At 50.2% G+C, this 26,564-nt stretch overlaps 10 protein-coding genes across 10 annotated transcripts; 4 read left to right on the forward strand and 6 right to left on the reverse strand.

The window, feature by feature from the left end:
* Nucleotides 1–44: 44 nt before the first annotated feature.
* P170DRAFT_354714 (fatty-acid amide hydrolase) lies at nucleotides 45–2,081 on the reverse strand (the record flags this gene model as incomplete). The annotated part of the gene is made up of 7 exons (XM_024844052.1): nucleotides 45–587; nucleotides 671–794; nucleotides 856–1,277; nucleotides 1,339–1,438; nucleotides 1,503–1,576; nucleotides 1,639–1,737; nucleotides 1,803–2,081. 7 exons carry the CDS (start codon nucleotides 2,079–2,081, stop codon nucleotides 45–47), a joined length of 1,641 nt encoding a protein of 546 aa, XP_024705883.1.
* A 572-nt stretch (nucleotides 2,082–2,653) lies between these two features.
* Nucleotides 2,654–4,269, reverse strand: P170DRAFT_455070 (putative di-, tri-valent inorganic cation transporter; the record flags this gene model as incomplete). Its single annotated transcript, XM_024851498.1, has 8 exons — nucleotides 2,654–2,971; nucleotides 3,033–3,112; nucleotides 3,170–3,358; nucleotides 3,635–3,715; nucleotides 3,765–3,912; nucleotides 3,982–4,026; nucleotides 4,071–4,120; nucleotides 4,188–4,269. 8 exons carry the CDS (start codon nucleotides 4,267–4,269, stop codon nucleotides 2,654–2,656), a joined length of 993 nt encoding a protein of 330 aa, XP_024705884.1.
* Nucleotides 4,270–4,820: 551 nt separating this feature from the next.
* P170DRAFT_355361 (catalase-domain-containing protein) lies at nucleotides 4,821–7,089 on the reverse strand (the record flags this gene model as incomplete). The annotated part of the gene is made up of 3 exons (XM_024844087.1): nucleotides 4,821–6,377; nucleotides 6,429–6,854; nucleotides 6,919–7,089. The coding sequence occupies 3 exons, from the start codon at nucleotides 7,087–7,089 to the stop codon at nucleotides 4,821–4,823; spliced, it is 2,154 nt and encodes a 717-aa protein (XP_024705885.1).
* Nucleotides 7,090–8,075: 986 nt separating this feature from the next.
* P170DRAFT_355077 (glycoside hydrolase family 78 protein) lies at nucleotides 8,076–10,847 on the reverse strand (the record flags this gene model as incomplete). Its single annotated transcript, XM_024844072.1, has 1 exon — nucleotides 8,076–10,847. One exon carries the CDS (start codon nucleotides 10,845–10,847, stop codon nucleotides 8,076–8,078), a length of 2,772 nt encoding a protein of 923 aa, XP_024705886.1.
* Nucleotides 10,848–11,409: 562 nt separating this feature from the next.
* P170DRAFT_355032 (sugar porter family MFS transporter) lies at nucleotides 11,410–13,147 on the forward strand (the record flags this gene model as incomplete). The annotated part of the gene is made up of 5 exons (XM_024844069.1): nucleotides 11,410–11,482; nucleotides 11,533–11,613; nucleotides 11,673–11,783; nucleotides 11,845–12,171; nucleotides 12,222–13,147. The coding sequence occupies 5 exons, from the start codon at nucleotides 11,410–11,412 to the stop codon at nucleotides 13,145–13,147; spliced, it is 1,518 nt and encodes a 505-aa protein (XP_024705887.1).
* A 97-nt stretch (nucleotides 13,148–13,244) lies between these two features.
* P170DRAFT_381458 (putative C6 transcription factor) lies at nucleotides 13,245–15,391 on the reverse strand. The gene is made up of 5 exons (XM_024845572.1): nucleotides 15,277–15,391; nucleotides 15,029–15,195; nucleotides 14,797–14,953; nucleotides 13,721–14,741; nucleotides 13,245–13,659 (listed from the first exon to the last, which is right to left on the reverse strand). Exons 1-5 carry the CDS (start codon nucleotides 15,327–15,329, stop codon nucleotides 13,471–13,473), a joined length of 1,587 nt encoding a protein of 528 aa, XP_024705888.1. The 5' UTR covers nucleotides 15,330–15,391; the 3' UTR covers nucleotides 13,245–13,470.
* A 698-nt stretch (nucleotides 15,392–16,089) lies between these two features.
* P170DRAFT_492471 (uncharacterized protein) lies at nucleotides 16,090–17,780 on the forward strand (the record flags this gene model as incomplete). Its single annotated transcript, XM_024854029.1, has 4 exons — nucleotides 16,090–16,273; nucleotides 16,536–16,671; nucleotides 16,742–16,883; nucleotides 16,950–17,780. 4 exons carry the CDS (start codon nucleotides 16,090–16,092, stop codon nucleotides 17,778–17,780), a joined length of 1,293 nt encoding a protein of 430 aa, XP_024705889.1.
* Nucleotides 17,781–18,249: 469 nt separating this feature from the next.
* On the forward strand, nucleotides 18,250–20,675 carry P170DRAFT_508748 (uncharacterized protein). Its single transcript, XM_024854598.1, has 2 exons — nucleotides 18,250–18,401; nucleotides 18,467–20,675. Exon 2 carries the CDS (start codon nucleotides 18,484–18,486, stop codon nucleotides 20,587–20,589), a length of 2,106 nt encoding a protein of 701 aa, XP_024705890.1. The 5' UTR covers nucleotides 18,250–18,401; nucleotides 18,467–18,483; the 3' UTR covers nucleotides 20,590–20,675.
* A 236-nt stretch (nucleotides 20,676–20,911) lies between these two features.
* On the reverse strand, nucleotides 20,912–23,081 carry P170DRAFT_508749 (ESCRT-II subunit protein VPS36). The gene is made up of 3 exons (XM_024854599.1): nucleotides 22,925–23,081; nucleotides 22,642–22,777; nucleotides 20,912–22,589 (listed from the first exon to the last, which is right to left on the reverse strand). Exons 1-3 carry the CDS (start codon nucleotides 23,023–23,025, stop codon nucleotides 20,955–20,957), a joined length of 1,872 nt encoding a protein of 623 aa, XP_024705891.1. The 5' UTR covers nucleotides 23,026–23,081; the 3' UTR covers nucleotides 20,912–20,954.
* A 150-nt stretch (nucleotides 23,082–23,231) lies between these two features.
* Nucleotides 23,232–25,481, forward strand: P170DRAFT_405851 (SAC3/GANP domain protein). Its single transcript, XM_024846599.1, has 3 exons — nucleotides 23,232–23,600; nucleotides 23,658–24,894; nucleotides 24,950–25,481. The coding sequence occupies exons 1-3, from the start codon at nucleotides 23,528–23,530 to the stop codon at nucleotides 25,164–25,166; spliced, it is 1,527 nt and encodes a 508-aa protein (XP_024705892.1). The 5' UTR covers nucleotides 23,232–23,527; the 3' UTR covers nucleotides 25,167–25,481.
* Nucleotides 25,482–26,564: the final 1,083 nt, after the last annotated feature.

A 26,564-nucleotide genomic window follows, 5' to 3' on the forward strand; every position in this document is an offset into this window, starting at 1 on the left:
TGACCGTCCTCTGCTAGGGCCTCTCAACGTTTGGCAACACTTTCTTAGAGCTTCGACAGCGTGTCTCCTTGATCGAGAAGGATCCTCGAGACCAGTCCGGCCGCAGCCAATGTCTCTTCATCCTTGAAATGCTTCCCCGTCAGTTGCAGTCCCACCGGCGCACCCTCGTACCTTTCCGGGCTGTACTTTCGCCACTCGCGAGCATCCACCACATCTCTTGGCGAATACCTGGGATCAACCTTATCCAACACCGGATCGACCACCAAGCCGCTCGGAAACGCCACGGCGGGTTGATCCAGGATATTCCAAATGGCCGTGTAATTCCAGTACTCTGACTCGCCTAGAACGGAGGCGGTGCCCACGTACGCCGGGCTCAGAATGAAGTCCACGCCGCGGGACTTCATGAGAGCGTGATATTCGTCCCGATACTGATCTCGCGCGGCATTGAGCGCCCAGTTCTCGCCTACCGTGAGTGTCTTGCCGCTGCTGTAGCCGAAGGCCCATTCGGTCAGGGGCAGCGTCGGTTCTCCGGACTGGGCGAGGAGAGCTCGCTGGCTGTCGGCTGCGTCGGGGAAGTAAAGCGAGGACTTTTGGATTGGGGGTGTGTATCGTTAGTGTGATTTGCGTTCGATCACGGGGTGCCGAAGGCAGATTGGAATAGAAAGCTTACCACAATGTTCCAGCCATGGGCATGCTTGTAGGGCTCCCATTCCACAACCCTAATACCTGCTGCCTGGAGCTGTTCTTTGGCGTGCCTAAGAGCACGAGTAACCGGTGGGTGAGGGCGAACACACCTAGTCAGCGCTGTCAGCATTGCTGGGGATTTTAGGGAATCAGTGGACGGGGAACGCGCACCCGTCATCCCACATGATTGCGATGGTCATGTCCCTGGTCGGCGTGACTCGTCTCCATGGGACTGGGACCAGGGACGTCTCGATGTCCCAGAGCTCCTGATCAATCACCACCCGCTGGAAGAGCTCCAGATCTTCGACACTCTGACTTGCCAGGGGACCAACGACTCCAAGGATAGACTCATGGCCAGGCTCCGGGAGCAAGACCCCAGTAGCTGGGATTCGCCGCGCCGTGGGTCGGAACCCATAAGCTCCGCAAAACGCCGCAGGGGCCCGGATCGAGCCTCCAATGTCTGATCCGATCCCAAGGGGCGCGCATTTGAATCCCATCGAGGCCCCCTCGCCGCCAGACGAGCCGCCAGGACTAAGGGTGCGGTTATATGGATTTGTCGTGGTACCGGTGATGTTATTGCTGCAACAGAGATGCTGTGAGATGTTAGATCCGTGGACACTGATTGAGCTAGGGAAAGGGGAATAGTGGTGTTACCATGAGAGACTGGGGCTGATTCGTTCGGACATGGAACACGGCCCCTGCCTTCTCCAGACTCTGTAGAAGCAGTGCATCTTGCGGAGCGATGTTGTCCACCCTGGATGCGTAGGACTCGTCAGATTCATCCATCCACGTTTCGTTGTCACGGGGAGAGGACAGACCATGCTACGTAGCCGCCATTGCAGGTGCGGTCTTTGAATCCTATGTGCTCTTTCACACTAATTGGGACGCCGTGCTGGGTTGTTTCTCTTTAGTTTTGAGCTCTCACGAGGGGTAGTAGGTGGTGTCTCGACATACCAACGGTCCTACGATCTTTCCGGTGCGCTTCCTGTATTCATCAAGCTCTTTGGCTCGTGAAATGGCTTTTTCTGCCATGAATTCGGTGGCGAAGTTGAGCTAGATAGTAGTGAGTTCCAGGCATCTGATGGCATATAAGATCACAAATCTCGTTTAGTACTGACCAATTGATGTCCCAAGACAGCACGCTTTAGAAACGCGATGACCACCTCTTCTGCACCCAGGATTCCGGTTTCCATACCTGCCACGAGGGCCGTCGCGGTCATGCTAGTGATGTCAAGCTCCCGGTCGTTGAGAAGACCGCTCTTGGTAGGGAAACCCTCGACATTTTTCTGGGTTGCGGGAGGCAATTGGTCAACGGGGAGTAACCATTGAGTAGGGATTGATTGTCGGAGGATATCTTGAGCCTTCCGGGCTTGCAACTGCCATGGTTGCGTGGACATGGTGATACGCGGTTTGACCAATTGAAGATGGGCGAAATGGTAGATGGTTCGAAGACGGAGAGGGACACGCAAGGGAGGACAGAACGCATGAGGCATGCTATTCTTATGTGTCACAAAGTTTCCCCGACCCCAACGCGGACCTCGTCGGGTCTGATAGCGACAGGTAATAGCATCCTGCAGTGCTCTAGTTGCATCTCGGAATCGGAACTACAAGTCCAATCAATATGAGGAGCAGTGCAGATCCCGCGAACTGGTTGGCCTCCGAGTGGAGACGCTCTTATCGGCGTTGGAGACGATCAGCGCATTCCCCTCATGAAGGCAAGACTTGTGAGAATGAAGAAACAATGCTGCTGGATCTGCATCGCAAAGAAGAGGATGGATAATGACAGCACAAACACTCGATGGGGTATTGATGGCTTAGATTCATTGACGGATGTCTTCTAGAATACTACGGGGTGGCCTCGACTGGAGGAGACGCGGAGAAGGATGCCTGCACGGTCAGGCACCCACGGAACCAATTCCGTCTTCTTTCCTCTTTCTTCTCTCTTCCTTTCTTCGCCTTTCTTCCCTTCTCACCCACAGCATGTCAATGCCTCACACAGCTCTCCACACACAACCTGGCACTTCCCCGGTAGTTTCGTCTCTATCTCCACCGTTTCCATCTTCTCGGCGTCTTGTCCGAGCATGATGACTTCTCCCGGTCCTGGAATCTCAGGCTGCAGGGTTGCCGAGTGAATCCCGTACGCGTGAAAGCACTCGTTGATTATCTTGGCCAGCTTCAGAAAATGAGACACGGAAGGATCGGACACCACAACATGAACGGACGCAAGAGTCTTTTGCTGGTTGAGGCGCCAAATGTGTAGCTCGTGGATGGACAGCACACCCGGGATCTATACCCAGATCATCAGCGGAGAAGCATCACAGCAAAGATGAATGAAAGCCATGCCATACCTTTTCTAAATCGTGCTTGACATCTGCAGGATTAATCTCATTCGGCACACTTTCCAATAAGATAAACCCCGATCGACGCACTAATTGACCCGCGAATCAGCACCCCCGCGACGGAAAGGAGGACGGTCTACACATACCAAGTGGAAGTGAGGACAAAATGATCATAATTGCGATGCCCATGCTGGTTCCCGGGTCCGCATAATATCGTCCTTCGTAATGTGTCAACCAAATGACCAAGGCGGCCACCATCACTCCGATGTTATTAATGGCATCCCCGATGACATGGAGCAATACGCCCATCATTCCGAGATCGTGTCCATGGGACACTGACCGATTGGTCTGTGTCTGGTGTTTGTGGCTGTGGTGCTGGAGCATCCCAAAGACGAATTAGAAACTGCGTTCAGAACCACCACCTTCCATGGAGTCAAATATCTCACCGCACAAAAGCTCGAGTCGTAATGGTTGTTGCCGTCCTCATTTACCATTTGTACTTCAGGCGCTTCCGAAATTCCGTGGTGATGGTGGCCGTGATCGTGATGGTGGTGTTCTGCCAACTTTTGTTATTCCATTTCCTCATTTCCATTGCGCTTGTCATATTATACCGTGAAGAAATATGGCACTGACAAGGTTAAGACCGAGACCGACGGATCCCATGACTAGCATGAGTTTGGGATCTTCCACACCTAGCACCCATTTAGCAGTGGAGCGCACGAAACGCATCGAGGAACCAACGCTGGAGAGTCACAAAACGCTCGATCGATTGGAGGAAAACACTGATGCCAAGAGCGAAAAGAAGCACTCCATTGAAGAAGGCGCCTAATAGTTGAGCTCGCTGCCATCCGAAGGACAGCGATCTAGGGGGCTCGTTTGTCTCGGATACCTGGTTGATTAATTTTGTCGCGGTCAGGGCTATCGCTTTGACGTGTGAATATTGAGACGAGCGGCTCACCTTGAGGGCCACCAACGCCACGATGAATCCGACCAAGTCATTGAGCTATATCTGTTAGGTGCATTTCTCCCTGGGAGATTTACACCTACATAATGAAAAGCATCGGCGACCAGGGCTATAGAATGTGTATAGAACCCAACTATGGCAGAGTTCAGTATCTCGCCGATTGTGATTGAGGAGAGACAGAAGAACAAAACCAGTCATACCTGAGATTTCGGCGATGAAGAAGATCGAAGCAATTCCAATAACGGCAGTCAAGCGTTGAGAGCGTGATATTTTGAATGCCATTTTTCACCGCATGTGGCTTGACAAAAGACGAAGGGGGAAAAGAGTCAAGCTAGTCACTTGTGGTTTCGGCACCCCAAGCTACCAGCGAATTCCTCGGGCTTTTTTTTTCTTTCCTTCTTAATTCAGAAGAAAACTAAACCATTTCAGTTTCGTCCAACCCCTTCCAGCTTTGTTTGTTGAGGCCTGAGCGGTCGGGCGTGGTGGAACTCAACTGGAATGTGAGAACGATCAACATACTTCAAGCAAGGAGCCGACGGGAAACAGAATTTACTTACGACAAAAGGCCGAGGCGGAAATTAAGTGGCAGTGACCTCGAGGCCAATATTGAACGCAGCTTTCTTACGGTAAAGTTTCGTCTCTGAACGTTGTGAAGGCGTTAACGTTATTCACGTTCAAGATTGAACACAACGGCCGGAGGTAACCATGGTTGGGTTGCACATCACATGCAGCTTCATTTCACAGCTTCAAGGAATTATTGAATCTCAGATCATGACTTATATACAATTGCGATGCTGGCTACCACGTTATATACATTTGAATATGGTCGCGGATCAAGCGGCTACCTCGTCAATTAATCCGTCCAACTCTCTTTGCCAGTTCCTATGCCGAGAAATCTGCCAAATAAACTGGTCGACAAATCCTTGACTGTCATCCCCGATGTTGGATGATGACTTCAAAAGATCTGCTGGGTTGCCATGCCCCGTTACAACGCCATAGCTTTCCACGATCTGACCGGCAGAGGAAGCGTGCTTGACCGAATCCAAGTTGATCTGCCGCTGGATGAATCCAACTGCCTCATTGATGCCAGCAACGGGCTTAAGATGAGCAAAGGACTCGGTAATCCAGTATTTGGCAATACCGTTCTTCGCCAGCGCACCCACGTGCTTTCCACCAGGGATGAAGACCGCATCGAAGAGCGTCGATCGCATGCCGGGGAAGTGGTGATCGGGGATGACCTTCTCACCTGATTCGGCTGTGACACCCTGACGCTGCGAGCCAATGGTAAAGACAAATGCTTCGTGCTTCTGGAGAGTATCTTTCATCTGCGAGTACGCAACATGGTCGAAGCCATCCGTGATGAGGATTGCAACACGCCGCGTAGCAATCTGGGGACCATTGGCGAGATAGTCAAACTGACTCAATCCCTTCGAGGTCCGGCCATCGTTAGCCTTCGTAGCCTTGACCGGTGTGTTGCCGCCCACATTCTTTGCCACGGTCTGCGCGAGGTTGAGATCTATGACGGCAAGACGCTCTGACAAGCGCTTGTAGACGATCTCCTCATCGCAGTGATCAAGCTCAAACGAGAAGGCCTTGGCGACATGCATTTTCTCAATGGGAGAGAGAGAATTGAAGAAGAGCTGGGCCTGATTGTAATGCTCTTTGAACTTGTCCGAAAGCTGGCGTGCCTTGACACCTTCTTGCTTCTCGGGATAAGTGGCGAAACCACCCTGGGATGGCGAAGCTGGGGGATTGGTTTCGTATCGGTTTGGCCAATAATTAACCTTGCCTTTTGTGATTCGGTGCTTCATCGCGCCATCCCTGTTGACCAAGCTCATATAGGGACACACTGGTCGGTTGATTGGCAATTCTTGCCAGTTGGGACCCAGGCGCGAGATTTGGGTATCAAAGTAGGAAAAGTTGCGGCCGATAAGGAGGGGATCGTTTGAAAAATCAATCCCAGGAACGATGTGGCTGGTACAGAAGGCAACCTGCTCTGTCTGTGGGAAGTATTCGTCCACATTTCGGTTCAATTCCAATTCCCCAACGTACTGGATAGGTACCAGCTCCTCCGGCCAGATCTTTGTGGCGTCTTCGATGTCGAATTCGAAGTCGTTCTTTTTCTCTTGGGGAATCACCTGAATACCAAACTTCCACCTAGGATACTGGCCAGCATCAATCGCATCCATGAGGTCCTTCCTGTGGAAATCGGGGTCCTGCCCAGCGATCTTAAGCGCCTCATCCCAAACCAAGGAGTGAACTCCCAATTCGGGTGTCCAATGGAACTTGACAAAATGGCGCTTGCCTTCGGCATTCACGAGAGAATAGGTATTCACACCAAACCCTTGCATCATCCGAAGAGAGCGGGGGATGGCTCGGTCAGACATGATCTATACAAGTTAGATCGGAAAAGGTCGTCGACGAACAAAGTAGGTGCGTACCCATTGCTGCATATGAGTGGTCTCCGAGTGCATGTACTGGAAGTCCCAGAAGTTATTATGGGCACTTTGACCCTGAGGAATTTCGTTATGTGGTTCTGGCTTGACCGAGTGAATGACGTCCGGGAATTTAATCGCATCCTGAATGAAGAAAACCGGAATGTTGTTGCCGACAATGTCCCAATTTCCTTCGGAAGTATACATTTTGACTGCAAAACCACGCACGTCTCGAACGGTATCGGCACTGCCTTTACTGCCCTGGACGGTGGAGAACCGAGTAAAGACAGGCGTCTCTCGCGACGTGTCAGTGAGAACACCGGCGGTGGTGAGGTCGCTGATGCTTTTCTTCATTCTGAAAGTGCCGAAAGCGCCGACTCCACGAGCATGGACAACTCGTTCGGGAATACGCTCATGGTCGAAACGCATGATCTAATGATCGATGTGCTTAGCATGAGCAACGCATGGTGTCAATTCAGTCCCAAAATGACTGTACCTTCTCTCGGGCGAGCGAATCCTCCAACAATGGCGGGCCATTGTGATTCGCATCACCGACTCGCAGCCAGTGATCAGGATCAGAAATCTTCACACCAAAATCTGTCGTCATATGCTGGACACCCGAGGGCTCAACGGTGTCCCGCTCAAGATCAGCTTGCTTAGTAGCCATGGCAGAATGAATACTAATAGCGGATATTTTGTTTTGTGGACAGAAGATGAGTATTTCCGGCACTGCTATGCAACTTATATACCCAAACCTACAAGGGACCGAAGTATAGGAAACACCGTTAAGCGAGTTGCGGGAGTTAACCCACTAATATCAGGCCAGCATTTTCTCAATATGCACTGGGATATCCTTGGAACGAACATTCCGACAGGAAGACAAATGATGCAACCGCCCGGGGACGATCATCCAGTAACGAATGGCTACAATTCCCAAGACCCATGGACTATGATGCACTTGCACTCAACCCACCTGATCATAGTGTAGGTAGACTGGGCAATGAACACCCTGACCGGTTTGTCTGGGTCTGTCGATCAAGCCTTGGTTCCAGACCCACTATTTGTCAGGTTGCTCGAGGCCTCCACGAAAACTAGCTCTTCGAGAAGTTCGCGAACTTGGCTGGGGACCAATCATGTGGAAGCTGATGTCGACATTGGTAAGCACACATCGGTCTCGACTTGGAAGTTAGGGGCTTGCTTGGAAATACCCTTCGCCTCCTCGAGCTTTTCCCTGAGCGCACGCGGAAATGACGTTGCGTTGCGACGTGGAACCCGGATTATATAGATGACGTCACTTACTCACCCCATCGCCAGGGCATGTACCCGTAACAGCACCTCAAGGGAGTTCTTAGCTTTTTGATTAATTATTCGAATGGTCTCTTAATAATATACACTTCTTAAATTATTAGCTGTTTTATGCTACTGAGACAAGTGGGACGATCTTGTACTATGCACCGCGGCTCCGTTTCTCTTTATGAATGGAAATAAGAACCATCGTCGTGGACGTTGATTGGATACTCGCGGAAAATTATCACGGTAGATTGATCATGTTTCAATTATTCTATGTCTCTAATCGCCTTCGTTTGATGAGACCTCCCTTGAACCGAAAGTCCCATCCCACGTACCTCGCATTCTCTGAGTCAGGCAACCGGGTCAAGCAATATTCTCTGGCTCCGGCTTTCGCATGATCGGAATGATCGGCTTTGGCGGCCATCCACTGCGATGACCACTCCATTTCCATGGATGCGAGAATTTGTGGTGTCCAGACCCAACCCAAGTACCATCGTTGTCGTCAAGATATTTCGTTCCCTTACTCAATGTCTCCTCGCTTGGCAAGATGACCAAGGCACTGGAATTGGGAGGTACCAGTATTTCCAGATCGAAACGGTCCTCGGTAGAATGAACGGACCACCGACACTCTAGCCGCCCATAGGGGGTGTCGTACTTTGCTTCCGCGGAGTCGATCGTGCCGCCGGGAATGGGATTGATTCTGACTTGTTTCCATCCCGGGGACATGGGGCTCACACCCGCTACGCTGGAATGAAGCCAATTGATGATGGACCCCAAGGCGTAGTGGTTGAAGCTGGTCATCTCCCCTGGGTTGATGGATCCGTCCGGGAGCATGCTGTCCCATCGTTCCCATACAGTGGTCGCGCCCATGGTAATGGGATACATCCACGACGGGCGGTTCTTCTCCTGCAGCATGCGATAAGCAATCTGGTGGTGGCCAGTCTTCGTCAAAGCATGCGCGATGATCGGGGTCCCTGCGAACCCGGTCGCCACTCTGAATTTTGCGAGCCGGACCAGGTTTACCAAGCGAGATGCAGCATGCGCAGCTTGTTCGGCGGTTGGGTGCAGGTCGAGCATAATTGCCAGGCTCAGTGCCGTTTGCGTATCTCCCACCAAGAGACCGGAGGATGCAATGTATTTGGCCTGGAATTTAGCTTTCAGTTGTTGGAAGTCTGCTTTGAACCGGGTGCTGTCTGCAGTCTCTCCGAGGACCTCACTGATCTGGGACATTGTATTGGTGACATGTACTAGATACGCATCAGCGACCAGTGTCCCATTTGTTCGTGCATCGCCTGGTTCGACTGGAGGGGCAGTCGGGTCTAGCCAGTCTCCTAGCTGCCACAGCTCTGGATCCCAAAGCCCATCAGGTCCGCGTCGAATACCTCGGTCGACCCAGGCCAGCATGCTAGCATATTGCCGGCGGAGGATGTCGATGTCCCCGTAAGAACGATAGAGGTCCCACGGAGACAAGACAACCACGTCGTCCCAGATAGCTTGAGGTACATGGGGCCAGAGTTCCTCGCTGATAACATTGGGGACCACGAACGGAGGAACACAGCCATCCCGTTCTTTCAGCTGCTCCGCTGCCACGTCTTGCAGCCAATCTCCCAGCATGCCTGCGGTGTTATAGAGAAAGTTGGCGGACGGGCCAAAGATCTGAATATCGCCCGTCCATCCGAGACGCTCGTCCCGCTGAGGACAATCGGTGGGAATTGACAGAAAGTTGCCGCGCATGCTCCACCACGCATTGGCATGGAGCTGGTTGACCATGGGATGCGAACACGAGAACCAGCCGGTCCGTGTCATGTCGGTGTGCATCACCAGTGCGGTGAGATTGGTGAGCAAGTCTTGGTCCTTCGGCCAACCATCGACCTGGACATATCGGAATCCGTGAAAGGTATATTGCGGGGTCCAGTTTGTAATTTCTTCCCCGGAAGAGATGACCTCGTCTGTACATTTTGCATGTCGTAGAGGTCGAGTCCCGAGCTCTCCGTTCTCCAATACTTCGGCATGCGTAAATGTCACCTTGGCCCCATCTGGTATCTTCAAAGAGTGAACCTGAAGTCGACCAACGAGATTCTGACCGAAATCAACCACCACTTTCCCAGACGGGGTCTGCTGGATGGAGACCGGCTTGATTTTCTCCGTCACTCGGACAGGGGGCGCATCTGGTGCCACTAAGGTTGCCGTAGGGAAAGCTAGCTCCTGTACTGAATCCCAGGAAGAGGTGCTGGTCTTTTCAGGGGAGATGGTTGTCCAATCATGATCCTCTTCACGGGCATCGTACAGTTCGCCATCGTAAAATTCACTCCTGATAATGGCGCTTGGGCTACAAGACCAGGTTTGGTCCGTCGCCAGTGAGAACGTTGCCTCGTTTTGATTTGAGACAATCTCAAGCTGGGCAATAACGGCAAGTTGATTTCCATAGAGATGCCTTCGCCCGCCGCGAAATCCCATGCGGGTTGCATACCAACCTTCGCCGACTTCCACTGCGACAGTGTTATGGCCGTCGGGATTCAAGAGCGGTGCAACGTCGAAACTCTGATAGTTGAGACGATGATGATAGCTTGTCCAGCCGGGAGCCAGGCATTGATCTCCCACCGCATGACCGTTGATGAACGCTCGATAGATCCCGAGGCTTGTGATATACAAGCGGGCTTTTCCGATGTCTCCGTTCCCGGACAGTGTAAATGATTTGCGGAAGCGCACTGGGCGTAAAGGGCCGTCGTTTGCGTCTTTCACGGGACGGGCGATCGGAAGGCACTTCCAGTCGGACTTGGAAAGCAACGCAGTTTCAATCGTTGCCCAGGATGACCAGCTCGTCGGCTTAGGTTCGGACTGGCCCGTGGTTCGACCGTAGGCTCGAACCCGAACCTGGGCTCTTTCTCGCGATTTCAATGGCACGCTTGGCCAAGGAACGAGCACCGATTCGGCACTCGTTACATAGTGTGTCTCTTCGGCAGACGAGGGGGGCCGGAGAACTTGGACTTCGTATGCAGTTTGTTCCCATTCCCGAGGACAGTCATCGACTGTGTTGAGGAATCGCCAAGACAAGCGCGGGGTTCCCGTTCCGATGCCAAAGCCAGTGGGATGTTGCTCGACTGATGGTGGTGCGATTTTTGGTTCGTAGGTCATGATGTGTTGGTAGATGTGTTGGGAGTTTTTGAGAAGGAAAGATTTTGTGGCTTTGGCATTTTCATGACTGCCCCTTGTCCTGCGAGTATTGCCTTATATAGGACGTAAACGAGTTGCCCCGCTCGCGCAACATTCCCACGAGGGTCCGAGAAGAACTTGTCAATTGGGTCATCGCTGCGAATCGTCTATGGCTCCTGTCTCGAGGCAGCATCGTTGGTGTCCACGTTTTGCGTCCAGGTCCTGATTGGGTGAGCCAAGACCACGCGGCGGCGTTTTCGGGCCGTGATTGGCCAAATGCCGCCAGGGCCCGGCTCGGTTCGGCTTGGCTTCGTGGGATTTTGTGGGGTATGCGGGGATTGGCCCTAATCGAGTGATCTTCGGAAGAGTCCCCGGGAGGCTTTCGGCTCGTCTATCATTCGGGTTGTTGATGGACCGGGTCGCACAGTTCTCTCCGGTGCTATAAATATGCCCGGCACGCCAGTACACCAGGGAGCATCGAGTACTACCTTCAAGGTGAACGAGAGCCAGCTAATGAACCTAACTCGCTGTCAGTCAGTGCACAATGGTTTCCCGTTATGTTGTGTTGATTGCTTTGGTGGTCGCCCTTGGGGGGTTTGTATATGGCGTTGATTCTGGTTCGTCTAATCCGCTTTGATCGCTCACATACCATGCTGACATGCCGCAGGCATCATTGCAACAACTCTAGGTCACGACTCGTTCAAATACTATATGTTTGGACCAAGTGGAAAGAACGCTGCTTTGACGGGTGGGTCACACAGTGTTACTCTCTTGTCGGATGCATTCGTCCACTCATGTTTGCAATAGGTGCCATTGTTTCGCTGTATAATGTCGGTCAGGCCGTCGGCACCTTTGGTGCAGGCTATTCAGCCAACCGGTTCAGTAGAAGATGGACCATCTGTGCCAGTGCTGTCATTGGTATGTACACTATTCCCTGGGGTTTGAGTTGAAAGCTTCCTCACCAAGAATATTTATCTAGCAATAATCGGTACTATTCTGCAGACAGCGGCTGTCAACCCTGGGATGATGATTGCAGGGAGATTTCTCGCGGGGGTAGGTTGTGGCATCCTCTTGGCGGTTGTGCCAATCTACATTGCTGAGGTATCTCCTCCTAAGCAACGCGGAATGATTGTTGGCCTTCAGGGATTCATGATTTCGATCGGTTTCTTCGTTGCCAATTGGATTGGCTATGGAGGTGCATATGCCAAAGATGATGCACAGTGGCGAATTCCCTTGGCTATGCAAATACCCGGGCCTGTGGCATTGACGATCGGGTGTTGCTTTATACCGTATAGGCCACGATGGCGTAAGTACTCTTCTATGTATCTCCAGGACTGATACTGACATGTCTCAAAGTCATCCAGCAGGAGCGTTACGAAGAAGCGCGCGCCGTATTAGAAAAGCTGCATGTCTCTGAGAATGACGAAGACGTGGTCCTTCGAGAACTCGCTCAGATTCGAGAACAAATCCATACTGAGACCGAGCATGTCACAAGCTTCAGCTCAGCCATCACGAGTCTACTCTCGCCTCGTTACATGCACCGTACCCTGATGGCCTGCTTCATATTAAGCATGGGTCAGTTTAGCGGATCCACCGTCATCCAAAATTATCAGAACAACTTTTATGCAACAGTCGGTTTCACTGGAAAGACCTCCCTTTTGATCAGTGGCATCTACGGTATCATGGGTGTCCTTGGTCAGGTCATCTATCTCTGCTTCGCTGCCGATAAATGGCCTCGCACTCGCACGCTGTGGGTTGGCTCAATCTTTTTGTGTGTGATGATTGCTATTTGCATGGCCTTGTCCGCTATGTATGGAGACAAAAGCAATGGTAGCCTGACCGGCGCTCGTGCGGCAATCGCCATGATTTTCCTATACTCCTGTGGGTATGCAGTCTTTTTCAACGCAACCATTTGGGTGGTGCCTTCCGAGCTCTTCCCCTTTTTCCTTAGGTCGACGGGAATGGGATTGGCTGTGTTCTGCAAATCAGTATCAGCGATCATTCTATCACAAATCACGCCGACTGCCTTGCAAAATGTGAGCTGGAGATATTACGCGCTTTTCATTGCCACCAACTTTGCGGCCGCCTTCGTGTATTTCTTTTTGCTCCCGGAAACCAGTGGCAAGACGTTGGAAGAAATCGCTGAATTGTTCGGGGATGGTGTCGCAAAGAGTCCCTCGAAACAAGTTGATGACTCGTGCGACAAAGACGCGCCTTCCGAGAAGCAAGCTACCTTGGAGACGAATGACCCTAGATCTGCTCATGTAGAAAGGATTGTCTAATTTCTGAGGAGTCAGAACTGCTCGCATCGAAAGGATGTAGCTGAAATGAAAAGAAAGAAGAGGAGGATTGACAAGCAAGGTAGTGTTTGTTAATTTGATCATTCTTTTTGGAAAACATGACTGTCCAGGTTGCCTTGCTAGAACGCTTCGTAGTTGTCTTTTGTTGGCATATTTTGCCCTTCGATAGATCACCAAACTTATTGCATCGTAAGACTTATACTTGCCTTTTCAACAAGTAAGAAATCCCACTGCCCTCTTCCTGCATCGCATGTTTGGGCTTCATTGATTTGTGGTTGCAATTTGAAAGGCATCGATTGACTTTATCATGATGGAATTGCCGTGGGGATAAAAGCCTCATTATCAGGGACATGACCATTTGACGATACAATTAGCTGCCGCTCTGAAAGGACAGAGGAATGCTCGGTTAAAAAGCGAGCCATCCAGTTATCCATAGCAAAAGGATCCGAAGCGGAATCCCTGCATGAATTCTGAAATGTTTGTAGACGAGTAATCTGCAACTCTCTCTCGTCAAAAATTTGCTATCGCCGAGAAGGGCAGAAATTGGGATCTCACCGAATACTGAACAACAGGCCAATATGATTTGAGGCTCATAAGATACTGGAAGTTCGAGACCAACTGTTGTCGCGCCATATCAAGTTCCAGAGAAACATCACTAAATAGCAGGGTATGGAGATGAACACAAGAGCTGACAACGGCGATATGTCCGTAGATAAAATACTCAAGCTCACAATTCTTAATCTTGGTAGAATATTGCAAGATCTCAGCAACTAAATTCGCGCTGCTTTTGCACTTTGCGGCTCCATGTCGTACAGTGCTTTCTGCAGTGTTCTGGGCCGCTCGCGCGTCCAAAAATGGAAAAAGAAGCATTTGCTGAAAATGATAATAGCCAATATGCATTGACAGAAATGTTCTGCCAAGTTGCTGGTCCACAAAGAGCATAATGTTGGTCAAATTATAGCCCAAATCCAATGGTAAATTTCCCGCCCATTGGTCAAGACGATTTTCCAAAAAGGAAGCATTGACACAATAATCATCAAAGGAAATCAGACCACGACTGAGTTGCCTTAGTAGTTTATTTATCTCGGTAAATATATCGAGCGTTTTTGCCATCTGGGCCCACATGTCGCGACGGGGGGTTGAGGACATACTCGGACCTTCCCCAACAAGTTCCGGACATGGCATATGGAAGGATACGTCGTCTATTGCTGGGGGGACTCGTGAGTCGCCTCCTAGACCCATTGGCTCCATGGACATATCGGAAGCCGACCAATGGTTGGCAATATGCACTGATAGCCAAGTCCGACGATATTCTTCCTCGTATACGACATTCGAGTCATTGGGAATTGCGCTCATAGGGAGAGCTTCTGCATGCAATCGGGCAAGTCCAGCGTAAACGTGTTTCGCTTGTACTTCGCCTTCTCCCGCGAAATAATACGAAATCAAAATGAACCCCTGAACGGTTTCCAGGCTAGGAGAAGCGATATGTTGTTGACATAACCGTACAGCTTCCGAGGCAAATATTCTTCCACGCAAGCAAGGAGAAATACCATCGAAAATTCGATTGTTGGAGTACCTGACCGTCAAAGGTTATTTTCTTAAAGAACCTCGGTTCTATTCAAAAAACATACCTAGCAGCAAGAGCACACATTGCGTGAATGTGTACCATGAATGCTTTGCCTTCGTTTAATCGACGCATAAAACTGGGCACATGAAACATGGTATGCGCAATATTGTGGATGAAACGGAAATAAAGCGGAACTAATTCGTACAATAATTCACGCGAGCCTAAGACTCTCAGAGACAGCGACCCGTCGTCAGGCATTAAGCAAGAATCGTTCAGATTTATCTTGTACTGTAAACGGTCCACGCTAGGCGACCTTTCTGTGAGTTGAGAGGAGCCTACAAGGCCATTTGGTGGTTGAATACGTAGCCTAGAGCCCGAATTCAGGCTACAAGGAATCGAAAGTAACAGGCACATCTGGCAGGTAGATCCCCTATCTGCAGGAACGCATCGTCGCTTTCGAGCTCTAGATTTGAAAGATAAATTTTCAGTGTTCTTATGGCTTCCTCCGGGCATTCAATGGTGAGGGGTCAAGGAAAGTACTCACCGACAAGTGGCACAGGCTCCAGCCCTAGTTCTCTTGTGGCGATTGCTTTCCATGCTGCAGGTGTAGGCTTTTGTGCCGTCTCTAATCGTTCAGCAGTGCGAGCGAATCATCATCAATGTTTCTGGACAATAAGATTGATGAAGGAAGCAGTAGACGGACGGGTGGGCGATGTGGTGCTAGTAAAGTAGGCTTGACTAAGGAGCGTGCTCATTGGTTGCACATGACCGAGGCCCCATTCCACTGGCAGTCTAGGTAGATACTACTAGGTAAGGTCTCTTTGGGAGGTTGGAATACCTGGTCTAAATTTGTACCGATATATTTGATGGTAGCAGATCCCGGCCGGAATCTTGATCAAAAAGATCCGTAAGTTATGAGACCCGTTGAAGAGCGCATCCCAACGGGCAGTCTTAGCCCTAATCTTCATCCCGAAAAACATAGACAAGTTGAAAGTCAACCTCAACAGAACACTTGGGGATTTACAACCTACGAAACTAATATTAAGCTTAAACTCGGTAGCAGGGCTGGATTGGAGAAATATTGATCGGAGGTGAGGTCAATAAGTAGAGTCGAGTCGCACGGAAACCAGACCGGAAAATGCCAACATGATGAAACTCTTTTACATCACGGCCCGGCTTCTTCCATACATTCACTCTGCAAGGGAAGCAAGGCGCAATGCCACGATTATCTGACCAAGTCATTTTCATTCCCATTCCCTCATCTCTCAACTCCCTGTCCCTCGTCCCGTATTCCTCTTCCTCTTCCTCTTCCTCGCCCACACCTCTGATTTACACACCTCTTTAGCAACCGTGAAACATGGATTCTCAATCCAAGAGGTCCTCTTATTGCTCTACGCTGTTAAGAATAGACCCAGATGCGTCCCTTCCAAAAGCTCCACCAGTTGACATTGAGGTCCATGGTTTGAAGGCAAAAGTGCTTCTGAATCGCCCACAGGAAGACATCATCCCAGCAAAATATCTTCAGAAGGCGGATCAATCTTGTGCGTTATTTCACTATTTCCCCTCTGGAAGCCTCAATCGAGCCTCAAAGTTGTTAAATACTCATTGATGTAATTGCTAACTGTTCTGAAGCCGTGGTCCAGCGTACTGCTTGGGTTTTCCGCGGCGCAGAGGATGCTCGCCAAGTAAACCTGAACAAGTGGTCCAAAGTGGACGTGCGTTACCGTGGAGTGTTTAAGATGCTCAGAAAGGTGCCCCAGTTTAAGAAAGGCCTATACCAAAACGAAGATCGCAATATCGAAGGTTGCGGTCGAAAATTCATCTTCGAAGACGCGGCCAGGGCACAAGGTAAGGTGCTCTACGCTCTTCTTGACGAGATTTTGACGCTGCTGGATATCAATCGGGAAATGGATGATCATCGATCATACTTCTTTCTCAGGTGAGTGCCATTAAAGTCGCGTGAATAATTCCTTTAGCATATTTTTTGCACATAAACTGACAAGTTCTAGGCCGAGATTGTTGAATTGTCATATGGAATACTGGACCGGCTATCGCCAGAAACATCAAGATGCACCGCTTACAGCTGGTATGGTCTGCATCGACTCACGTCCGTCATTTTCATCCAACAAATCGGTTCTTCCCATTTCAACGGTAGAGGCCCCCTGCAACAAATAGTATCAGGTTTCTATGACTGACGGATGTTTCCTGGTCATGTAGACAACAAAACCGAAGCAATCCCTCGAATCTGCCCTGGAAGGGAAGTTCAAGCTTCTTTTGACGCATCTGCTGCTTCATATCCATCGACTCCATCCACCTGGCGACAAATTCCCTGACCAAGAGGTTTTCCTGATCGGCCTGCACGGGTCTCGATTGCATATCTTGCGTGCCATATTTCCTGGTTATAAAACTTCCAGGATCTGGAGTGGTAGACACAATCCGTCATCCAATACCGAATCGGAACGGTCATTCACTCAGAATCCAAATGAGCGTTTCTACTCTAGACAGAATGTAGAACGAGTTGTACAACAGGTCGAATGGCATAAGCTATCAAAAGCGGACGGTGAGCGAAACTTCCGCGCGTTTCGAGTCCTGGGAAGCCAAGAGTACAACTTGTGGATAAACTCTGAGTTTCGTGCTGCAGTGAGATTAATTGTTGGCTTGACAATGTACTTGATGAGTGGAAATGCGCGTTGCGGTGTGCTCCAGCATGTCTTCCAGCGTTTCCCATATGATGAAGTTAATAAGTCTGACTCTGCACGCGCGAAAGGCGAGTATAAATTTGCAAAGGAGCAGGAGGATGTCGTGGTTGTCGTTAAAAAAGACGAAGAGTTGGGTGAAATGGAGAAACAGAAGCTTGAGAAAGATCAAGAACGAGCCCGAACTCGAGACACGATGCTATTTTCCTCCAATGACCAAATCCAAGCTTTCGAAGGCATCCATCAATCTTGGTGGGACTGGGTCTGGGAGGATGAGAATGGTGAAGGGTGTGCAAAAAAGAATTATCAAGATGTGACTTATAGTGTTCCCGATATGCCTGACCAGCCATGAAATAGTGTACGGTAGGCAATGAGAAATAGGGGTCACTCGATTGTCTAAGACTGTTTAACCCTCTATCTTTCTTAGGTAGTTGATTATCAATCAATTGAGGCGTTTCTCGAAGTTATACACATTACACTATTTTCTTTTATCGTAACTCACTGAGAAGTTGTCTTGGTTGTCTATTTCAGCAGGCTATGAGCCTGAAGTCTCCCAAGCCGATGTGGTAATCCTTTTCCTTTCCTGTTCGAGCAGTTTTGAGGTTATACGAAGCTCGCTGCCGCCTACCTTGTATGTTGGAGATCCAAAAACTAGCCTGAGGCCCGTTTCCCCAAGACTCGCCGGACCAACCCCTTCGGGCTAGCCGCCCGTGAGCCAACCGACCCACATTCCGATGACCCCGCAAATGGCCAGTAGGAGCTCTCTCCGCCTTGGGAATGGAATGCCTTATCTCCCTCGTCACACCTCACCTCTGCTTCCACGAGTTAACACACTGTCATTTTTTTGTTCCTATCTACTGTCCGTACCTCGATACTCGCTCGGTTCATAATTGGTTCTTTTTGCCTTGTTACTCGGGCCAGCGATGTGATCGGCCTAACACCAGACCGCCCGAAACCGGTCAATGAATTCAATGTTACTCTCCCTTCTTCGATTGACTAATCCAGAAGACTGACCGAGTATCTCTGTTGTCGGAACAGCCAGCAACAACTTCACAATGATGCCGAACGCTAAACCCTCAATGTTACCTCTCGTGCTATCCAAAAGCGCCCGCAAGGGTCTACATCCTACCTCCAAGCGCCTAAAGACATCCCTTCAAACCCGCAAGATTTGGAGAGGCGCCAGCCAGGATCATTACCATAAACGTGAACAGAGACGAATGAGAATTCATCGACGCTTTGATTTGTTTACGCTGTGGGGGAGGCCTGCTCACCCATGGCCGGCACAAATCTATAATCGTCATCCTCGGTGGTGGAAGTGGGAGAGAACGTGGGAACGACCTAACCCAGATATGCCCGAACAGAAAAGAGGAACATACTCCCAGAAACATCCTTGGGGTGAGGAGGGAGCTCGAATGCACAAGAGAATAGCACAGATCAGGAAGGAAATCGAGACCGATCCTTATGGAGCACTGTTTGGACGAAGGCTTGAACCGTTCAGTGCCTTTAACAAATTCGAAGATACTTGTGCATCCCTCTATCGCTCCTTATTTGGTCTTGATAAACCTGAGAGCACCGGGTCAACGGACACAACGGCACGTTCAAAACCATTCAAGAATGGTTCTGCAGAAAATCCGGAGACAAAAGCTTCATGGCCAAGAGGATCAGGAAATGAAGGCGGCGTTGGGAACGTTTCACAAAAGAGCACCAGTCGATATGAATTTGACCCTATTAGCGGTCGCATGGTACCCAAGAAACACAGACCGGCTGATGTGGTTACAGAAAAAAGACCTGCTAGTGGGGGAGGCTCACCAAATAAACCTACCAAGGACCCAGGACAACATACGAAAAGCACAGGTTACCTGTCGTCCATGAACCGGACAGTCATCAAACCCAAAGCTCCGTCAGTGGATAATGTCAACTCAGGTGTTTCTCCACTGGAGCCAAAGCTGGAAAAGAGCCCAGAGAATCAAATTGGATCAGAACAAACCTCTGTGGCTTCCTGTAAAACAGACAGTGGGCGGCCTGAGCCTCCCCGGGAAGGTAACTGGCTTGGAAACACCACCGTGACATCCGAAAAAGAAACCGAAGATCACGGATCCCCATCTGAAATAACCTCCAATGCAGACCAAACCAAGAACGTCGAACCTAGATGTCCTGATTCCTCAAAGGCCGCTTCTCAACATGATTTACCATCGGAAGAGCTGGACCTCCTACAAGCCAGTGATATCCGTTCTCGCTATGCTTCTAGGAAATTCGAGAAGGCTTCTGAGATGCAGGATCAAATGCAAAATGAGTCGAATGGGGTCTCGAATGTATCTGCTTATGCGACCAGCGATATCGATGCTCAAAATTTTCGCAGACGACCTGAAGCCCATGAACAAAAGCAGCATCTGGACACGGCCGCGTCCAATTCGAAGACTCCAAGTCAAACAAGTTCTAGTGACACTACAGAATCCCAGCATTCCGAGAAATTCAATCACGCACAGCCATTGTGTCCAAGCAATTCTCAATATGCAGAAGCATACCGAGTCCTTGCTTACGATCCCTCTACTCTGCAAATAAAACGTGCGGAGGCAAGTACCTCTTTGAATCGAACGAATAAATCTTGTCACCCTAGCGAAGTTCTTTCTCGGTTAAACAATCCAGCAAAATTCTTACCATATTTTGAGGAGATGCATGCTGATGGCTATGAAATTGCGTCGGGTGGTGGAGATATACTGGTGTTCAGAAGGTCATTCGAGAAACCAGAGTATACTGGGTCTTCTCTTAAGAAACTGGCAAGCGAGGCACAGGAAATTAAAGCACAATTGAGAAACGAGCCCCTGCTTGACGAGGACTCTCTAAGAGGGCCGAGATCTGTCTCCGAACAATACCAAACGCATGATGCCAATGATGGTGTTTCTGCCAATTTGTCAAGGTCACCTGCGTCGGATGAAAGGTTTCCACGGAGAAGCAAAACCGACTCCTCCGAAGGCAAATCTACGATCGGTAGCGCAGTTCGAAGAATGTTCTTCAGTGGTGCCGCAACAGCAGCAACGTGCTACGCTATTGGTGTTGTTGTTGAATACTTTCGTACCGGAGGCGAAGATGGATTGGGGATTGACGCATTTACCGAATTTGAGTCTGAGAGACGCCGGAGGGATAAGGGCTGGACTGGCTAGTCCTTCGGCCGAAGACTGCACTTTTACTTTTGGTTCTAGGCAAAATCTGTGCTCAATAATATGTACTCCTCTCCCTGTGAATAAATGGCAACAATCTCATTTCCACTTGGGTGTTTTTCCTACAACCTAGATGTGTCTGCTTGGAGAACCGGTGTTCTTCGTTGTATTGTTCCCGTCATTCTCCCCTGTTCATCATTCTCTATAGAAATCCAGGACGCCAAGGGCTACCGCTGTGATCCAAAATAATCAAAATAATCAAAGTAACAATCTAAATGATTTGATAGGAAGAGGTAGGCATTCCATAGTGCGGATAGCCGGATTTCGCTCTGTGACGCACTCATGAATACATTGTAATATCTATTGTCTTAGAGAATAAGATCACCCACTCCGAAGTCATCGAGGTTCTGTGGCGCTGGATCTAAGGTGATGTAGTTGCTCCAGAACCTCAGCCCTTCAATGCCTTCCTCCCTGCATAGAATGCCTTTATCTTCGGCCATCTCAAGCTCCTCCGCTGCAACTCCGACGCTCCACTTGAACCGTTGAGCGGCCTCCTGTGCGGTGACTGCACGTCCAAATAAGCGCCAGTCCCAGGCCACGGGTTCTAGAGGAGGAATATGCCGAAGTTCTACCATCCATTCCTGCAGCTGTCGGATGATCTTCTCGTCCGTCCAGTCGTACCTTTGAACCACAAGAAGGCCGCTCTTGAACCGCCGCAGGCGGACGGGTAGTTTCAACTTTTCCCACAGTTCTGCCGCTCTCTGGAAGTCAGAAGGGCTGACCAGCTCCACCCCATTTCTAGATCGATTGAAAATGGCCCAGAGATCAATGAGACTGATTATACCACCTTCTCGTTGTAAGATCCCCTTACGGTCATCGGTCAGATATTCAGCAAGGTTCCGGGATAGCTCCGACAAGTAAAGATTCTCAGCGCCAGAACCCAGCATATCCTTGGTTGTAATCATGCCCAGCGCCGCAGCTGACTCCGAAAGTACTGTACTAGCCTCCAAAGAGTTTTCGTCGTTGGCCATCCCCGACTCTCTCGCAAGTGTCTCTGCAAGTGCGACAATCTGTTTTGCAGATGCCATAAGGGCTTCGAGATCCTCGAACGCATTCCCAATGACCATTTCATTGTTCCTGCGCGCCTCGAGTCCTCGTTGTTCGAGACCTGCAATCCCTACGGCAGGTGACCGGGTTTGCACGGGCAGGATCTCATCCAGGGGGGCCGTCACAGCCAGATTAGGAGAGGGGGTGGATCGCGCAGGCTGTTGAGGTACAGGTGGAGCATCATACAAGAGCCACTTTCGTTGGATTAAGGTACCTTTCAACCGTTCATGAAACGTCTTTTCACCACCCCCTCGGAAGGACAGTTTGAAGCAGCTGGTAATCTCTGTGTTTTTGATGGTTCCCTGTTCGAAAAAGGGTGCCGGTGATTCGGAGCGGTTGTCATCGCCACCGGTAGGTCTCAATGCGCCTGCAGTAGCTAACGGAGCACTGCAAATCTCGCACTCGAGGAGAGAAGGATGATTTACAAAAGTACATCTGGGACATGAGATAGGAGTACCCGGTTGTGCTGACACTGTACTCCTCGTGCTGCCGCTCGGGGCCAAAGACTCGTGCCCTAGTCGAGGGGTAACCTGGTTCATCCCAGGCCCTTCTCGGCTAGCCGCGGCGGCAATGGCAGCCTTCAATATAGTGGTAAAGGGGGGCTTGATACCACATGCTAGACATGGTGGAATGCTGGTGGACGTAGTCGCAGTTGAAGGGTCAAAGTTGGAGGGCACGGGATTAGCAAACGAGCATATGGGACAGATCCAAGTAGCATTCACAGGCTGAGACGTGGGCGGTTTTATTTGGGGTCCCGATACTTGAGGAAGCGGGGACTGCGATCGAGCCGACTGAGACCGCGATGGGCTGGCGCCTGCACCTCTCGATCTGTCAAGATTGTTCTTGAGCGGTTTCGGGTATATTGTGATCTTCGCAGATGATTTCAGAAAGCCGGCCTATTACGAGTGAGCCGGTGTTTCAGGACACAACACATAGGCTAGGTCGTACTTGGTAATCTGCTCGGTCTATTTCTTTCAGGTCAACGGCAACCGAGTGTTTGCGCGGATCGTCAACGGCCACATAGCAGACGCGGTGGGATGTGAGATATGCGTGGCCGTTCTGATAGTTGGGAATCTTGTATTTGCTGTCGCCACCAAGATACTGGGTGTCAGCTCAATGTCACATATTGTGCGATGATTGAAAAATAAATCAGATGCAGTGGACATTGCATCAAGCCCATCAACAGCATTCATGGTGGAATGAATGGGCTATAAAGAAATGACCGGCTCACCCTTCGTACAGCCCCACCGCATCCTGAACAAAGAGTAACGTCTCATCGGGCAACAGTAAGGGGCGGAGCGCAGTAGTTAGATCCAAAGGCTTGAAAAACATCTAGTAAAATCAACCAGCATCTCCCCACCAGGCAGGTCTGTGGAAAAAGAGCTAGAAGGCCCATGCGACATGCGGGGAGATCAAATGGCAAAAGCATGGGATCATTCCCGCGGCTGACGTAAGTGCGCTGATCCGGCAGGCGGTCAAGACCTTCGGCGCCAAGGCAAAATCTCCGCCACGAAGTGCGGCGTCCTAAGCGAAACTCCTTTCAAGACCGACTTCTTTCTTTGCTCTCACTTGCTTCTCTTTGTACGTTCGTCAGGGCTGACTCTATACCTCAACGTGATCCCCCGCCTGTGTCGCTCTGCAAGAAACAGATATCACTTTTCTCTCATCTTTTGCTGGACCCTACTAGGCGTAGGACTAATATCTCGGCCTCTCGTCCTCGAAGCAAGCATCCCGTAGTTCATATCGCGCCTTCATCACCACCCGTCCTTTTTTTTTCCATCTCTCTTTTTCTTTTCTTTTGTTTCTTTCCCCTTGACTTAGATCCTGCTCGAAGATGAGTTCCGGTCCTCCGCCATGGCGGGCCACTGCATCGGCCACCACTACGGTTCCTTCATATTCCGGGCATGGTAAGCCATTTCTCCCGAGCGATGTTGCGAGTATCAGTTCTCTGACCCTGGGACTAGCAACTCCGGCCTATATTCCGGTCCAAGCACGCCGTAGCCTTGCCCCCACGAAAACCGTCAACCCAGCGCCCGAATCATCCCCCTCGTCAACCACGGATTCGGCTCCCCGCAAACGAGTAGAATGGCCAGCACCCGTTCGGCAGTACGTACAGCGAAGTTTCACGCCAGAAAATTCAATCGCCTCAGTGAGCAGGGAGGAGATGGAAACCAAATTAAAGTCGGTCATCACCGACGCAGCGGAGAGTAACATGCTCGATAAGATCGACTGGGTCTCCTTACCCCTGCCGCAAGTCATGGTCCAGAATGAGCGCAATAAGATTCTGACCAGTCCGAGTGTCTCGTTCTGGGGTGCCTCAAAAGCGACTTCTCACAAGTCCGATGATATTGCGCGAAAACGAAAATCGGCCGATTTCCAAGGGGACACGGACAGCTGTCCACCTTGGAGGCAAACTAACAAACACAATAATTTTGAAGATCGCATCACTTATTCTCCAACAGACAAACGACAACGCATAGATCATAAAAACCCTAGTAAGTCCAAAGCTAATCTGGAATTGAGGAGGAAACGTTTTGAGGGCCCTTGGAACGCAAACGGATCGTCGTCTCGCGATGAATCTCCTTCGGCGAGTCCGGATCAGGGACCTGTCGTTGGAAGATGTCAAAATCTAGAGAAGAACTACTTCCGATTGACTTCGGCGCCCAATCCCGATACGGTTCGCCCTCTTGAGGTCTTGGTCAAGACCCTGGATCTACTGAAGAAGAAGTGGAAACGAGACAACAACTACGGCTATATATGTGACCAGTTCAAATCGTTGCGGCAGGATCTGACCGTCCAGCATATCAGAAACGAATTTACTGTCAATGTTTATGAAATCCATGCCCGGATTGCTCTTGAAAAGGGAGATCTCGGTGAGTATAATCAATGCCAGACCCAGCTGCGGGCGCTGTACAGCCAGCAGCTGGGTGGGCATCCTCGGGAATTCAAGGCGTATCGTATACTTTATTTCATCCATACCCGCAACTGGACAGCCATGAACGATGCCTTGGCCGATTTAACACCAGCAGACAAGCGGGATCCTGCTGTGAAACATGCTTTGGACGTCCGGTCGGCCCTTGCTCTTGGAAATTATCACCGTTTCTTTCAGCTCTACCTGGATACCCCCAATATGGGTGCTTACCTTATGGACATGTTTGTGGATCGAGAGCGGCTTTCGGCACTCGCCGCCATATGTAAAGCGTAAGTTCCCGCCTTCTGACTGTTTCCAAGGATCTACTGACGCTGAAGCGAATAGGTACAAACCCGACGTAAAAATCCGCTTCATTACTGAAGAGCTTGGCTTCGAGTCCGACGAGCAGAGCGCACGCTTCATTCTTGAAAACACTTCTGAAGGTTTGCTTCAGGAGAAAGATGAAGCCGTGAAGCTGCTTACCGGAGGAATAGCCGGCCAGCTTTTTGAGGCCGCTAAGTCGAAGGCTCATAAAGTTGTCGATATCAAGGGACAAATTTGAATTTTCGTTCCATTGAAAAGTTTATTACAGTTAGCCTCCGCGCTCATTGTTCCGTCCATTGTTTTTGAATGCATGCATTTCCAGCCTTTTTTTCCTTCTTTTCCTCATTTCGTCCATCCTTTTCTTTCGATATCGGCGTCCAGTGTCCTTTGCTTATGGCTCGAGATTTATATACCCGTCTTAACCCCGAAAGTATTGGCAGTGCTCTCTACATTTAGTCATCTGATTTGATCATGGGTATTATTGGGGTTGGGAGCCTAGGTTGGGTATGGTGATATCTGATCTCAGTTCTATAATCCAACTTCTGGTCTTTTCACGTTTTATTAATAAGCAAAGGTCCTTAGATGTAGTGTAGTCGGTTTGGGCTCTAGACCATGCGTTGAAACCTAGGCTAAGTCGAGAATATACCCGACTGTTTACCATGATCACAGCAGAGCGTTGCGTAGTTCATGGTAAACTCTTACAAGATACAGCGCACGGTAATAATTACTATACGACCGACAGTGGGTGAGAATGAATTGATTGCTTGTATCAGTGGTTACTGGGAGGAAGAAATAGAAAGGCCACTGGGCAACTCTATCCTTAGAGGTGTTTCATTAGCATTCAATACTAGGAGCATCTCGCCATTGGAAAGACCGATTTAATTAAACCTGGTACTACAAAAGAAGGCATATTCTCAGATCGCGTTCAGCTGAGAGCGCCCACACCGTGAGAGGCGTTTGCTACTCGTACTCGCAGGTACCGGCCTACCTATCTAAGGAACTTGCTTGCATTGATGGCTGCAGCTCCTACTGGCTGACCTGCAGCAAGATGGCTGCAAGGGGCACTTGCATCGTGCCCCAAGCTGACTCGACAGGACGAGGGGAAGCCAGAACCGGCTTAGTGCTTTTGAGCGAGACTGGGAAATCCGCCTGAGGATTTGCTGGGTGTATATCCCGACCCGACAGACGGGGTTCTGAGGGCGTGTCCAAGAGCCGAATCCAGATGGTTTCGACCCCCAAGGGCGCATTTGCCCCAGGCCCGGTAGGATACGCCTTTAAGGATGGCCTGGTGTAGATCCGGCGTCAGATCTGACGGCGGCTTGCTGGGCTGCGGAACAGGTGATCGGAGTAGGTTCTGCTGTAGTGGAAGGGCCCAGTGCCGGCGCCCATCGGATTAGGTGAGATTCGTGTGTGCATCGACCGGAATCCCGGTCAAACTCGTGTTTCTTTTGGACCAGGAGGTATTGTCATCTGTGTTTCTTTTTCCAGAGCTTCTTCGCTGATCTGCAGAAGACCCCAAGTACTCCAAAACATGGCGATCCTAGCGGCTTCTGGATTAGACGAGGAAGCAACGCTGGATGGAACCGAAGGATAGGAACCATGGGTGCAGCCCATCCGTTTGCATGGACCACGGAAG

Source organism: Aspergillus steynii (genome assembly GCF_002849105.1).
Source record: "Aspergillus steynii IBT 23096 chromosome Unknown P170scaffold_3, whole genome shotgun sequence".
Taxonomy (NCBI): domain Eukaryota; kingdom Fungi; phylum Ascomycota; class Eurotiomycetes; order Eurotiales; family Aspergillaceae; genus Aspergillus; species Aspergillus steynii.